The sequence below is a fragment of the Hylobates moloch genome, unplaced genomic scaffold (assembly GCF_009828535.3).
Source record: "Hylobates moloch isolate HMO894 unplaced genomic scaffold, HMol_V3 SCAFFOLD_3, whole genome shotgun sequence".
Taxonomy (NCBI): Eukaryota; Metazoa; Chordata; class Mammalia; order Primates; family Hylobatidae; genus Hylobates; species Hylobates moloch.
Window position 1 is genome coordinate 28,713,695 of NW_026652278.1, and position 15,929 is coordinate 28,729,623.

At 43.3% G+C, this 15,929-nt stretch overlaps 1 protein-coding gene across 1 annotated transcript in view; it reads right to left on the minus strand.

Moving 5' to 3' along the window:
* The window catches only part of SORCS3 (sortilin related VPS10 domain containing receptor 3), a 630,771-nt gene that overhangs the window by 429,734 nt on the left and 185,108 nt on the right, over window positions 1-15,929 (minus strand). Inside the window, exon 2 of the mRNA XM_032178305.2 lies at window positions 1,294-1,361. Within this exon, the coding sequence (XP_032034196.1) occupies window positions 1,294-1,361 (68 nt within the window). The remainder of the gene's footprint in view (window positions 1-1,293; window positions 1,362-15,929) is intronic.

Consider the following 15,929-nt stretch of genomic DNA (forward strand, 5'->3'; position numbering starts at 1 on the left):
AGCAAAATTAGGTTTTAGACATCCTGTGAAAATGGAGGCAGGCCTCAGTCGATATGAGCAATTAATCCCTAAATATTTAATAGATGCTGTGACTGCTCCCTCTTCCCTGGAGAGAAGCTGCCTAGTTCTCTGCAAACAAACAGGTCAGATGAAGAAGCATTTCACACCCCAGTCCCCTCTGCTCCAAAACCCCAGGAAACACTCAGGGCAGGCCTTAGTAGGGATGATGATGCAGCCAGATGCATGGCTTTTTGTGACAGCTTCCTGCCCGGTATTGACACATCACAAGGTAAACGGGAGAAAACGCACAACACCTCAAGTCTCATGGACCTAGCAGAGAGGGTGAAACACCAAGTCCCAGTGACTGATAAGAGCCGCTGTCGACCAGTGTGACTGCATGTCAGTGTGGTCATATGGGTGTGCGTATGCACGTGAGGAGGTATAGGCGTGTGTGTAACACATGGGCATTCCCTGTCCTAAGAAACTCCTGGTTTCAGGGCTTTATTAAGGTTCTCTCTGACTTCACTCACCCACATCCCTCTTCTCCCTCATCCTGTGGGCACAATCATTGCTAACAGGGCAAACTTCTCCACTAGGCACAAGAGGTACAGCAGCTAGGCTCACAATAGTCTTAGAGGCCCCAAAAGTGTTTTATTTTAAAATCAAAAGAATAAACTGGGCTGAAACAAGTGTTTTAACACATGATATTAATGTAGTTGTCTTTATACCAATGCAGTGGTAAAACAGACCTTTTAATATTATTTTATGGGGCAAGGGGCCCCTGAAGGCAAAAGTGCCTGGGGATCAGAACATCATCATGCGGACTTGTATCTGTATCTCTTCCCATGTGTTATCTGTCCCCATGATACTGCCTTCTCAAGAACCACAGCATCTAACAGATGCAAAGGGCTGGAGACAGTCTTTTGGCCAAGACTCACATCCAGGACAAGAATCTCTCCTACAGCAGGCTTCCTAATCAAGAACCTCTACTCGTGCATGTTTATCTGATCTCTCTAGCCAGGCCCCACCTTCTTCAAGTAGAATGAGACACTCCAAAAGCACAGAAGCAATGAGAGGGACAAGGTGTATTTGCAACAGGTCCCAAAAGAGATAAGCAGAGCAGGAAAGGAATTCACAGGTGGGGGCCATCACTTCCACCTGGAACATTAACCTGAGCTTCCAGGAAGAGGACTATCTTCTGCTCCTCCCAGTCCACACTTCCCAACTGCTTAGCTTGCGTTTCTCATGTGAGCCAAGCCAGGGTGGCTCCTTAAGAATCTCTAATCCGCTTACCTCCAAAGTGAACTCTCAGTCACGCTGCCCAGGTTGAAGTCATATAGCTTCGTCAGGATAAGTATGACCTGCAAGGGGATGGGGATAAGGGCAGAGGAGAGGAACAAAGGGAGGGAAAAAAGGAAGCTTACTTTAGTTTGTGTAACAATATACAATGCATCTCCTATCACCCAGAGGAGGGCTTAGTATTTATCCAGTGAGTTGCAGGGTATTATAGGATCAAGCAAGGGGGAAAAAGTTATTAATTTAATGCATCCCTGTAACTGGTAGCATTTATTTTAATCCTGACAGTGCTTTGCATTTGAAATAAAACATGCCAACAGGAATTAATTGGCTATTGACAGTTGTTTCTCCACATCTGTTCTCCTTCAAGGTCAGACACAGGCCAGCTGGCTTTGTACACTACCAAGGCCACCCAGAGATCAGATGATAGGCTTGCTTTTGATCCAGAGATGACTCTGATTTACATAACTGGACCTAAAAGGGTAAAAGGGAAGTGGTCCTGATTCTGTCTATAAAAGGGGTTCAAAGAGATTTTGTGTTTCCATCAATAGGGCCTTGGCAGGCATAAATACCTGGATGCAGACAGGCCTACTTCCCCAACATCCCCTGATACCATCTGCCTTCGACCATGTATCACCTGCCCCCACTACTATGGAGTAAGCAGATCATTGAACCCCACTGGACTCCACAACCACTTTCTTGATATCAGTTGATGTTAAGTAACCCAAAAGGAAGCTGGATGTATCAGAGAGCTGAGGCTGCCAGTAATCCAGTTGGTGGTTTTCTTAACCAATCTTGGGCTGACCAGTCTGTTCCCATGCGCTTTCTCTAGCTGGGGACTTGGCTATCAGATGTTGCCCTACCTGCCTCTCTTGCATCTTGGCAGTGGCTTACGCACAGTTCCACATCTAAAAGGATGCTAAGCGCGTGCACCTGAATCGATTTTAATCAAAACGCAGGTGCATAATACACATTGCCTGCCTGCACGCGTGATAATCCAGTTACACATAATTGTGTTTATCTAAATTTAACGCACAACTCATTTCACTTTTTTCAGCTCCTTCCCATTCCACAATTTAACTTCCTCCAGTTCATTTTCACAGCAACCATTAAATTCTTTCTGAGATAATGAATTTCTGCTACCGAGATGGGACTTTACCATTCTAGGTATCCATTTCAGATTAAAGAAAAATAATCAGCCATTATATTGAACATTTTTATGTCACTTAACTAACAACAAAATGCTCACTTTGAGATTTATTCTCATCCAGAACTCTATGGGGTCAATCAGCCCCATTTCCATTTCCTCTACATAAACTAAGAAAAAAATTAAAGGCAAGGGATATGATCCATTATGTGCCAAAGGTGACTGGGACATTCGATTTCTCTGTGATGAGGAACGGCAGGTTGGCAAGAAACATCATCAATGGCATGGCCATTTGTAGAATAGTAGAATTTACCAAGCTACCTGTCCTATTACCACAGCACAAATCAAAGAGTATGTATTAATAGCACACACCAGTGGCATGGCTATTTGTAGAACAGTAGACTCTACCAAGCTACCTGTCTTATTACCACAGCACAACAGCAAGGAGTGAGGAACCCATGCAAAGAATTGTTCTCTACAGTCACTTAGAGGTCTTTGCCCCTCGCATTCATAACTAGTTTCCTCATTTATTAAAGCCAGAGACTAATAAAGAAATAAACTTATCCATAGCCTCACCAAGTGTCCAGCAAGTTGGACAGATAATTTCTATTTGTTGAATCAGTGTATATGATATACACACACACACACACACACACACACCAAAGTTCTTCTGCTCTTCATTTGATCTTATTTCATGTACCAAGTCATTCTTAAAGTCATGGTGTAAAAGTATGGGAGGCTATGTGCAGGCCATGCCAAATTCTGGAAAAAGTTAAAAAGCTCATAACTGATCTACTAGGAATGAGTCAGACTGACCACCTCAGACTCTGCAGGAGCAAGTCAGACCATTTCATTTTTTCCCCAACATCAAGCCTTAACTTACTAGCAACAAGATGTTAGTAAGTTAGTTAGTAAGTCCCTTCAGGGGACATGCCTCTAAAAAGTGCAAAATCTACGTAGAATGAAGAAAGAGATGCTGAGGGTAAGAGTTTCACTTAATTAGCAGAGCTTCTAACCACTAGATCTGGAAAACCCTTCTCCTTACTCAAAAGCTTGGACCACCCCGCTTTTTCCCTCCCTCCTTCCATCATTTCCTTTCTTCCTCTATTAAATGACTATGATATTCTGGCCACTGGGCTATACATGGGGGATACAGAAATAAAAGATCCAGATTCTTCCTTCTAGTAGCTCACAGTCTAGTCTAGCAGGGGAGAAACCTAAGAAATGAGCAGGCAATTCCTATACAGACTGATAGATGCTGTGGTGGGGAATGCAGAGAAAACCGGGGAATGTTGAAGCACCAAATACGGAAACTAGATAAAGAGGTCAGGGAAGGATTCCTAAGGGTGAAACCCAAACTAATACCTAGAAAGAGTAGAAACTAACTAGCTAAAGGGAATGCTGAAGTGTTTCTACACGGAGGAAGCATCGTGAGCAAAGACGCAGGCGTTCTGTAGATTGATCAACCAAGAGAATATTATTCGACTCTCCTTAGTTTCTCCTTCCCCTCAGTAGCTGCCATGAGAATATCCCTTTCAGATCTCCACCTGCAGGAAGCGTAATTGACTAAGCACTCCAGCTGTTGTGCTCTGAAATCCATTGCTACCTCTTGCCAAGCCCACACCCTACAAGAGCTGCTCCTGGCCAATGGTTACAAGCAACAGTAATACTAGGTAGACACATTCCTGGGTGATAGGACTCCTCTGATGGGTGACATTGATGCTAAGATCCCCTAACAGCCTTGCTGAACTTTCCACAGAACCTCACTACAGTCTGAGATGCTCCCAGCCAGCCTACCTGCCTGCCTTCCTTCCTTACCCATCTCCTTCACTGGGGGGTCAGATCTCCATCTTCGCCCAGCAGTTGTCCCAATCTGCCCTGGCTCCTTTCCCATTTTCTCTCACGGGCATTTTTCCTAATAAGTTTCTCGGACATCTCATTTCATCTTCACATCTGCTTCTTGGAGAATCCAGACTAACATATCCTTCCCCACTTCTCTGAATATTACTTTTGCCTTCATGGTAGATGGTTTCAATTTTACCTCTTAATTCATGCACTTTCTTGATCAGAAATTTTACTGGCTTCCTCTGCCAACAGATGAAATCCATCCTCCTTAGACTGGCACACTTAGACTCCACAGTCTGGCCCATGCATACTCTTCCAACCATTTTTTCTAGTTTGCAAAAAGCTGTCCTCTGTTTTAAAAAATCTAAGTTTTTCAAGGTACCTCAGGTAAGACAAACACATCCTCACATCTCTGCTTTCTTTCATGCTCTATCGTTATATCACTGCCTCTGCCCCATCCTTTCATTATCCCCTGTACTTGCCTGCCTGATGTTGGGGAAACAGTCGAAAGGATTATCCCAGACATCAAAAATGTTCTCTTCTGTGAAGTCCTATTTTGCTTAAAATGGAGTCATGCAATTTATCACAAACACTATCTTGATAGTTTCTGAATGTTACATGAGTGGCCTTCTCAACTAAAGTCTAAACAGCTTAAAGTAGGGATTGTGTTTAGTACTTCTGTCTCCTTCACAGGCTCAGCATATTGAAGGTTCTTATACAATAATTGCTTTTGAGTAAATGAAAGATATTGATATTGTGTTGGTAAATCACAGACTTCAGCAAGAGATGCTATTAAGCCAGTCTATTGCTCTCATTTTATAGATGAAAAAATGGAGCCCCAGAAAGGGGAACATGACTCAAGGTCAAGCCTCAGCAATGTCTGACCTTGACCAAGTACCCCCAAGGTAGTGCTCCTCCCATTCCATGAATAAAGCCAGAGCCTAAGAGCCAGTGGGGAGCCTGTTAAATGCTGATTCCATGGCCCACCCCCAGTAAGTCTGACTCGACGGACCCTGAGTAGGATTCAAAAATCTTCTGTGGCAACCAGAGGACCACATTTCCAGAAAGGCTCCAGCACATCATGGTTCCTTTCCCACCTCTATGCTATAGTGACACTACCCACTCCACCATGGTGAGATACTAATCTAGCAAAACACTGCTTCCTTTACATTGAATTTAACCTTACAAATAAAGCAGGGAGTGGGACACGTATGAGGAGGATACCTCAGCGAGGTCACACCAGCATTCCCCAGAGGAAAAGTCAAAACACTGAGAATTATAGGATGGAAACTCCTTTTCCCCTGGAGTCCAGCGCAGAAGGATATTAATAGAGCCACGAAGAGATGATAATCTAACCTTCAGGCTTAAGACATTCTATGCCAAGCAAACAAAACCAAGAGCAAGAAAAAGCCTGCCCACCCCAACCTCTCCCACCACTCACAGCCTTCCAAAGGCCACTGGGGAGGAGTGAATTTCCAGGCAAGAACATTGAAAGTAGATGCAATAAACCCACCTAACAAGCCTGGGGCTGTTAGGCAAGTACTCAGACCAGAAAGAGATGAGAGTGTGGCTCCGGAAACCCAGTCGGCGGATATGGCAGGCAGGATGGTGGAGGGGGTAGTTCTGGATCTACAGCAAAACCTGACTTGAATCCCCTCCAGCTGATGGCCCCAGCATGAGAATGGGACTCAAACTCAAGGAAGAAAAAGCAGGAGCTAACATTAACTGCACTCCTACTATGTGCTAAGTACTACACTGGGCAATTCTCAATCCTCACAAAAAAACCTTTGAAACTGAGCAGGTATTATATAACATCTCCCATTTTACAGATAAAGAAACAGAGTCCCAAGGGTTAAGCAAATTGCCCCCACAGCACTCAACCAGCAAGATACAGAACCAGCATTTCTGCCCATGACTGTCTGACTCAACCATGCTTGTTCTGCTCTAACGTGATGCCCCTCTACTCAGTAAGTGTTTATGTGGGCTTCTGTGCAAGGCAATGAACAGGAATGCAGAAAAGAGAAAAATGCACCCTTGCCCTCAAGGAGTTTATCATTCATTCATGAATTCCACAAATATTTACTGAGTACCTCTTATGTGAACTAGAAAGACACCTGCTAAACTCTGCAAATCAGGGAGAGAGATCTAGAGCTCAAGGCCCAGGGGTAAAGATAACTTGTTTTCTTTGTTCTTGGAGAGAAAAATAGGAAACAGAGATGTGTAATGAGAAGAACTAGGCAAATTGTTGGGAGAGCCAGGTTTACCAAATAAGCTTTGTCAAATAAGTACCTTTTTGACCTAACTGGCTATAATCCTGGGGGGATTTTAGACAGCAGGAGAAATGAAAATAAATTGGAATAATTCATGAGTAATAGCACTTCTCTCTTCTTACAAGTTATATACAGACATACACACAGAGAGAATAGCAGAGAAGTCTGTCTCTATATGTGTGTGTGTGTACAGCTGGAAAATTACATTTATGGAAGTACATATAGGTACATATAACTATTTTAAATTGGCATCTCACATCTTATTTGAAATAACACTGCTCATACATCTCTTATAGCTTCTGTCATACTGGGATAATATGATTTCTCTGTATGTCTGTCTTCCCTGTTAGACTGTGACCTCCTTGAGGTCAGAAATCAGGTCTCATTTAGCTCTGTATTCCCACCATCAAGCACAACGGCTGACACATGGCAGGTACTATACAAGGTCTTTTGGATGAATTATAAATATATGGCAGTAAAAGAAGGGATGAGATGATAAATGTAGGAGAGAGGTATGGATAATGTGCTATAAGATTTGAGAAGAGGAAGCAATTAAGTCCAGAAAATGTGATTAACAAAGTCTTCATGAAGGAGGGGTTATATGAGCTGGGTCTTAAAGCATGGTAAGAATTTCTATATACTGAAATGGAGCTTGTCTGCTTTATTTCTTTTTTTTTTTCTTTTTAAATTGGACAGGGGTAGATAGAAAAGAGCAGGGGGTAGGGGCAGCACTCAAGTTATGAGAAAAGCAGCATGGAGATGGAGCAGTATGGGCTGTGTTGAGTGCACCATGATATACGCAGGATCCCATCAGAGACACGGCAAGGCTGTGCCAAGATGGGAAACAAGGCACAAAGGACAAGGGAAGGGCACAAGATGGAGAGTGGAATTGCACTTGGTGTAGTCAGTAATGATTTGATTAAAAGCTCCACAAGAGTGAAGAGGGTGGTGACAATAGGAGATTATATTCTAATAATTTATGTCACCATAAATAAGGTGACAATAAGGGACATAGCTGACCTCTTACAAAATCAGTTGTGCTGTCTTTGTTGAGTATCCACCTCCAATTTTCTTGTCCCTAAGCACCTAGTATCTTCTGCTGTCCCCAAATGCTCAAGCCAGCTTCAGACACATGCAACACCAGCAACTAAGGCCTTTATTCCTCACTTCTTTCATTCACCTATTCCTGCCCAATGCCAAGCACAGTATAAGAATCTTGGTAGTAAAGTGATTTTTTTAATGGTTGCTGTGGTCTTAAATGTGTAGCCCTCCTTAACCTGCTGTCTTCCAATATTATCTGTATTTGAACTAACAAGTCCAAGTCCCTGACAGGGTTGGGGAGAGTGATATTTGGTGTGACTCTACACATCCCATTTTCTATGTGAGAGGAAGTGCCCACACTCTGAAGTTTCAGTCCCTATTCCGCCCAAGAATCCTAAATATCTCCTGGTCTAGATTCACTCGCCAAGTTGGATCCAGCCCTCTGCCTCCTGGATGGAGCTTGCAAGGCCACATGGAAAGAATGCAGCACCTGAAACCAGAGGGCTGAACTCAAGACCCAGCCTTGACGCACACTCCTGCAGGCGCCCGAACAACTCATGTATGTTTTCAGAATTGGCTGTGTTTTACTAAAATGGGGTAATGGTACACTTTCCCTGCCACACTCACAGAGTTGCTGATTCAAATCAAATAAGGGATGCCAGCTTGCTTTATAAGCTGTACTGTGCAAACATGAGTTATAAGTGTGACAATTATTCTTCAGGAGACAAGGGCTTCTAGTTACTCATATTTGGTGGAAAGGTTTCAGATTCTAGAGTTGCTGAGCTCCTTCTAAAAAACTGCCCATCCATTCTAGACCCTAACTGCAATACAGGAGGCCGCAAATCAGAGCCAGTGTTCTCTCACCTGGCACCTCCACTCAGCTTTGGAAGGCAGGCAGAAAGCCCCAGGGGATTCCTGTCCTCCGAAAGGATAATGCATAATCTGCAAATTCATAAATCACTAGGACGTGAGCACATTCAGTGCAGTGAGGACCTTTAATGCCTGTAAAATTTTACTCTGAAGGAAAATTACTTTAGTTCATTAAACCTTCCTAAAATCTTGGTGCCTTTAAATCCATGGGGCTCTCTGCACATCCACCTCTAGGTCCCCTCACTCTTATGACCTCGCCCCTGCCCGGACCTGATAATTCTTTGCTTTCAGCCAAGTGGAATAGGACTCATTGACTTTCTTTACCAGGAATGGTAGACAATGGTAACATAAGAAAGTTGCTAAAACATACACTTCGGGGATTGCCTGCAGGAGTGTATTTTAAATTTCAGCATAGTCTTGTGAGTCTTGGCATCTTCCTCCCACCTAGAGGAGCCTCCCCTGCAGTGAGTAGAAATTAAACATCTATAGTTCAGAACCCAACTGACCCACAGTATGAGAATGTCTGGACACCAACTGGGTGTCCAGAATAAGATAAACAGTGCCCATTGCACACCATGAGTTTACAACCTAGTTGGGAAGACAAGGAATTATTAATAGTACAAAAGATACCAACTTGTCAAGTGTCTGATGCAAGAAATTTTACAAAACTGTTAACCCCTTTCTCTTTTTTTAAGGGAGTATTACCAACTCTGTGACTCAGCATGATTCCTTTCTCATCTTGCCCATAGCAAGCAAACATCAAGTCTCCTGAAATGTGTTGGGGTGTACTACATTGACCAATTTCAGGTCCTCATAATTTTTCCATTCATTTACCAAACTAATATGTATAGCATGCTTCCTTTTTGCCAAGTGCTGAATCAGCAGTAAAGAAAACAAACCAGCCTCTTTGCCCTCACTAAGTTTATATCCTAGCAGAGGAAAAAATAAAAAAATAAATAAAATAAAATAGGTAACCAATGCAGTAGTCAAATGGCAGTGAGTGCTATGGGGAAAAAATAAGCAGGAAATAAGAAATAAGAGAAATACATTAAAAAGTGCAAACACACAGGGGTGGTTCCAGGGTTGGCTGTGGGGAGTGGCAGGTGGGGAATGAAGGTTGCAGAAGTAAATAAGGAGCTCAGAAGAGGCCTCTATGAGAAACTGACACTTAAAATCCCGAATGAGGTGAAGGAAGAAGTCACATGGTTCTCTTGGTAAAAAACATGTCAAGCAGAAGCAGCAGCAGATGCAAAGATCCAAAGGCAGGAGTGTGCCCAGCGTATCCAAGGAACAACAAGTTAATGAAGCTGGAGGGGAGGTGAGAGAGATATTGGGAGGCTGAGATCTCACTGGGCCTTGAGAAGCACTGTAAGAATCTTGGTTCTTACTCCGAGTGAGATGGGAAACCACCAGAGGATTTACATGGAGGACTTAGGTTTTAATAAGATCACTGTGGTTGCTGTGTTTAGAAAGGCAGTGAGGGGACGAGAGTGGATGAGGAGCCTACTGTAATCATCCAGGGGAAATGCAGTGTGGACTGGACCAGAGTAACAGCAGTGGACTGGGGAGACAGGTGAAGAGGGGCAGGATCTAAATATATTTTAAAGATAGAGCCAAGGAGATTTGCTGACAAATTAGATATGAGGTGTGAACAAAAGAGAATAGTCAAGGACGACCCTCAGCATTTGAGCCTAGGTGACTGGAAGCATGAAATTGCTGTCTCATGAGATGAGGACCGTGAGAGAAGAAGGTTTGGAGGAAAGATTAAAAGTTGAGCTTTAGACATTAATTTCGAAATGCCTAAGAGACATTCAAATGGAGAAGTCAAACACTGAGCTGGATAAATGAGTCTGGGGTTCAGAGAAGAGAGTTTAGGCTACAAATATCAATTTGGGAGCTGTCAGTGATTGGATGGACTTGTAAGACATGAGTCTAGGTTCAGTCACTAAGAGACCAAGTGTGGATTGACTAAAGCTATAAGGATTGACAGCTGGGGCATGTCAGCATTTAGAGATCAATGAAATGAGGCAGAAAAACCAGTCTGTTTGGACCTCTTGAAATTGGCACAGGGGATATTTGTGTCCTGTGTGAATGCTCACCACATGGTGTTTACTACAGAGACTTTCAAGCATCAGATGGACAGGATGGTGTCTTCTGTTGAGATCACTGAGCCTCTTCCCTCAGTTACCCCTGTGTCTGCTCTGTGGGCTCCTGTATAGAGTGGCCATTGTGGCGGAGATTGAGGCTTTCCCTAGGCTCACCACGGAATCTCCCTCACCAAGGCTGATGTGGAAATAATCACTGCTGAGTTCCCAATCTACCAACATAAGAAACCAATGCTGAGTCTCAACATTGTGCATGGTGGCAGGTTGATTGCACAGCACCCCTCTCATCTCAGAGAGGGCAATTTCTTCACACTGGAATTGCTTTCCCTGCCTGTAGTGATTATGCTAGAATCAAATATTTCAATTTCAGATTGCATTATTCACTGTCATGGTGTCCCATACAACATTACTTCTAACAAAAGAACTCATTTCACAGCAAATGAAATACGGTCATGGGCATGTCCGTGGAATTCACTGGTCTTACCATAAACATGATCACCCAGAGCACCTGGACTGATACAATGCTTGAGTGGACTTTTGAAAACTCAATGACCACCATCTGGGAGCTGACACCCATGTGAGGCTGTGGTGCTTATCCTCTAGGATGTGGGACCCACCAAAATATGGTCCAAATACCAAGGTCTGAACATCAACAATGAAAAGTGTGAGTGATGTCTCTCCTTATCATATCCAGGAGGACACCACAGAATATTTAAATCATGTCCCCACAACTTGGGGCTCTGTTAGTAGAGAAGTATTGCTTCCCAAGGAGGGAATTGTCACCAAGAGGCAAAACACCTGTTCGTTCGTTCGTTTATTTATTTATTTATTTATTTATTTATTTATTTGAGATGGAGTTTCACTCTTGTTGCCCAGGCTGGAGGGTAATGGCCCAGTCTTGGCTCACTGCAACCTCTGCCTCCTGGGTTCAAACGATTCTCCTGCCTCAGCCTCCTGAGTAGCTGGAATTACAGGCACTTGTCACCATGCCTGGCTAATTTTTGTATTTTTAGTAGAGACGGGGTTTTGCCGTGTTGGCAAGGCTGATCTCAAACTCCTAACCACAGGCGGTCTGCCCACCTTGGCCTCCCAAAGTGCCGGGATTACAGGTGTGAGCCACTGTGACCAATCACACCTGTTCTATTGAACTGGAAGCTGAAAGGAATATCCATCTGTTTTGAGCTTCTCATGCTACCACTGAACAAACAGGTAATGAAGGGGTTACTTACCAGCTGGGATGATTTGTTCCTATTGTCAAGGAGAAACAGAGATGATGTTTTATAATGAGGACAAAGAGAATGATGTCTGAAACCTATTATTATTATTATGCTTCTTATTGATTTCAAGTGCCCCTATTGTCTTCAAGTCCTGAAATACAAGTTAACAGAAGACTACAGTGGTAAAGGCAGAACTATTAAGGACTAAGATTCTTCAGAAATGATGGTTTGAATTATTCTATCACACTATGAGGTAGAAATCCTTAACCCTCTGAGGTATTTGCTAAGGGCAAGGAAATACAAAATGGGTAGCTGAAAAAGACACGGCCTATCAACTATGCCTCACGACTAGTAACAGAAATGAATATAACAGCAATTATGCATATTTCTCCTTGCCTGCTTTATGTGCACATGCACAGAGATGAGAGAAGGCTCAGATTGCGTGTGCACGGAGACGAGTGAGAATGCAGGATTCCCCATTCCACCCCCCATCACCTACTTGCTTTCTGTGTTCTGAATGAAAAATCAGAGTGCTTGACTGTTCTGTGACCCAGCCAGCTGCAGGTTTTTCCCAGCAGGCTTGAACCCACACTGGTCTCTTGAACATTCCCAGGAACTGTTAAAGGTATCTAGGTTGTTGCCCAAAACACTGAAAGAAAGCGGTCCTGGCCCTGAGCTAAATGCCTTAAACCGTCTCATAAACTCCTTTCCTGACCACGTTGCTTGGACAGATCTAGGTAGCTCACCCCTTTTCTCTTGCTGTCTGTCATGAGGATTGCTGCAGCACTATACTAAGTTCCCCTAATAAATGCTTTGCACTGATCACCCTGGCATTTAGTGCTTCTTTCTTTGGAATCCCAACTGGCCCGATCTTGGTACTGTTTGGGGCACTCCCTTGTGGGAACTTCCCTTCCATTGCTTTTGGGGTAATTCCAGCCACAGGTTCAGTAGAGCAAAACAGATAAATAGATGGTGCCCATAAGTTACTCTCTTTTCTCCTACTCTCTGTCTCTGTTTCTTTTCTTTTATACAAAGAACGTTAGTGTTGGTTAGCTTCACAACTACTTTGGGTTATAAGATATCCACAAAGGATTATAATAGGTCTACAAAACAATTAACATCACCCAGAGAAGGTTTAGCAACTAATGGAACTTGATGAATCTCTTTCTTGATAGAGACTGACAGTATCCTCATGGTATAAGTTGTTGTGGCTTGGTGCAGTGGCTCATGCCTATAATCTATAATCCCAACACTTTAGGAGGCCGAGGTGAGAGTATCATTTGAGCCTAGGAGTTCAAGACCAGCCTGGGCAACATGGCAAGACCTCACCTCTACCAAAAAAAATAATAATAATTTAAAAAAAATTAGCTGGGCATGGTGGCACACACCTGTGGTCCCAGCTACTCGGGAGGCTGAGGCAGGAGGAACACTTGAGCCCAAGAGGTCAAGGCTGTAGTGAGCTGCATTCGCACCACTGCACTCCAGCCTGGATGACAGAGAAAGACCTTGCCTCAAAAGAAAAAAAAAGAAGTCATTGCATCATATTAGGCAGAATCACAAGGTTAAATACAAACAGGAGGGTGGAAAAGAACACTCACAACAGCCAAAGAAGTAGGCTGTGCTGTTTACTCTCACCCCACAATCCTGCCTATGTATGGCAGGAAACCAGGGCCCTGAAAATTACATTTCTAAAACTCTCCTGTGAGCTCTCATCAAGATTAGTTCAGCCAATGGAAGGCATGAGTGGGGACTGGTGGAGGAGGGAGAAGCAGCCCTCTCCACGTATCTGGCTTCTGATGTGACAACACATCAGCAGCAACAGAGGTGGTGGAAGCAATGGGGACGGGTCTCAGTAACCAGCAGCACAGGCTCCTGGGTTTTTCTGATGCACCTCAGCACACACAGCAGGAACCTAGGTGGGAGAGACCCTTGGCCTCTAGTACTGCTTCCTCTCCTCCTGGGCAGTCATGTGATGGTTCCTGCAGTGACCGATCTTTGAGCAGCCTTGCCTTTCCTCTTTCTTGCTCTTCCAGCCTTTCCAGCACTCTTGTAATCAATTCCTGAATTCAATCTCTTCTTTTAGAAATACTATGCAGCCATAGAAAAGAATGAGATCATGTCCTTTGCAGGGACATGGATGAAGCTGGAAGCCATCATCCTCAGCAAAATAGGAAGAGAAAACCAAACACTGCATGTTCCCATTCATAAGTGGGAGTTGAACAATAAGAACACATGGACACAAGTAGAGGAACAAAACACACCAGGGCCTGTCGGGGATTGGGGGGCTAGGGGAAGGAGAACATTAGGACCAATACCTAATACATGTGGGGCTTAAAACCTAGATGATGGGTTGACAGGTGCAGCAAACCACCATGGCACATGTATACCTATGTAACAAGTCTCCATGTTCTGCACATGTAACCCAGAACTTAAAATAAAATTAAAACTAAAAGATATCTCAAGTTAGAGGCCCTGGCTGACACAGAACAGGCTGGGAGACACAAGGATATCAAGGAGAGCATGGGTTCTGGAAACCAAATGAGGAAAGCATTTCAAGGAAGAGGGTGACCAGCTCCCTGTAAAGTGAAATACTGCTGACAGTTTATTTACAAGAAAGATCAAAAATCGACCACTGGATTTGGCTACTAGATGGCCTCAAAGGCCTTCAAACTAACTCATTTACTTAATTTCTTACAAAAATTCTCTGGTGGCTTCCCACTGCCTTTAGAATCAATCCAAATCCTCATGGCACAAAAGATCTTTCTCAACCTGGCCCCAAATGGCAGTTTAAACCTCTTCTAGCGCCACTTTCCCAAATGACCACTGAATTTTAGCCACACTAGAATACCCCTTCTCCCATTCAATTTTCTCATACCTTTCCATATGCTCTTCTCCCTCCTCTGAAAGCCCTTCTCCTGTTCTCTACCTGATGCTCTCCTTCTTTCTCATGCTTCCAGATCCAGCTCAAATATCAACACTGTGATATCTCAGCTGTTCTCAAAGACAGAACTGATTTTCCCTTAATCTATGTTCCCCTAACTTGTTGTACATACCTCCAATTTTGCTACTCACCAGACTACAATTTTCTATTGGCACATGCATCTCTGACACTAGGTTATATGTTCCCTCAGGACAGGAACCCTGATTTTCTCATCATTGTACTATGAAAGTATTATTAAATGTTTCTTTGATATGGCATCTATTAATCAACAGAGATATAACACATTTCTTGAGTTTAAAGTATTACCAGAGGTGTTCAAAGGAGGAGAAGATGAATCTGAGCTGAGGTGGTCGGGACATCTTCACAGTGGAGAGAGGCTTTGATGAGATCATAAGAGATGGAAAAGTTTAAACTCTCAGCCCTCTCCTTTCTGGGAGCAATGTTTTTCAAGGATTTCTTTTCCTTAGATAAGCTAGTCTGCCAAGCCTTTCCAGAAGGGAGAGCTCAAGGTGGCTTTGAAATAACTTTGAGAATGTCCACAAGAGGGTAAGGAGAAAGGGACACAGGAGCAGGGTGGGAAGATAATGAAAGCAATCTCCCGAAATCAGACCATATTAAGTTTTAAAGAGTTATCATTCTCTAAGGGCCACTAGAGAAGACAAAGGTACCTCGTTTTACTGTATTTCATTTGATTGTACTTCACAGATACTGTGGTTTTCTTTTTAATTTTTCCAAATGGAAGGCTTGTGGCAACCCCATGTCGAGCAAGCCTGTTGGTGCAATGTTTCCAACAGAATGTGCCCACCTTGTGTCTCTGCGTCACATTTTGGAAATTCTCACAACATTTCAAGCTTTTTTGTTATTATTATGTCTGTTATGATGACCTGTGATGAGTGATCTTTGATGTTACTTTGTAATTGTTTTTTGGGCACCATGAACCGTGCCCATATAAAACAGTGAACTTAATTGACAAATGTGCAAGTTTTGACTGCTCCACTGACCGGTTGTTCCCCATCTCTCTCCTTCTCCTCAGCCCACACACCCCCATTCTCTGAGACACAATACTGAATTTAGGCCAAATATCAACCCTACAATGGCCTCTAAGTGTTTGAGTAAAAGGAAAAGTCACACATCTCACACTTTAAATCAAAAGTAAAAATGGTTAAGCTTAGCAAAGAAGGCCCATTAAAAGCCAAA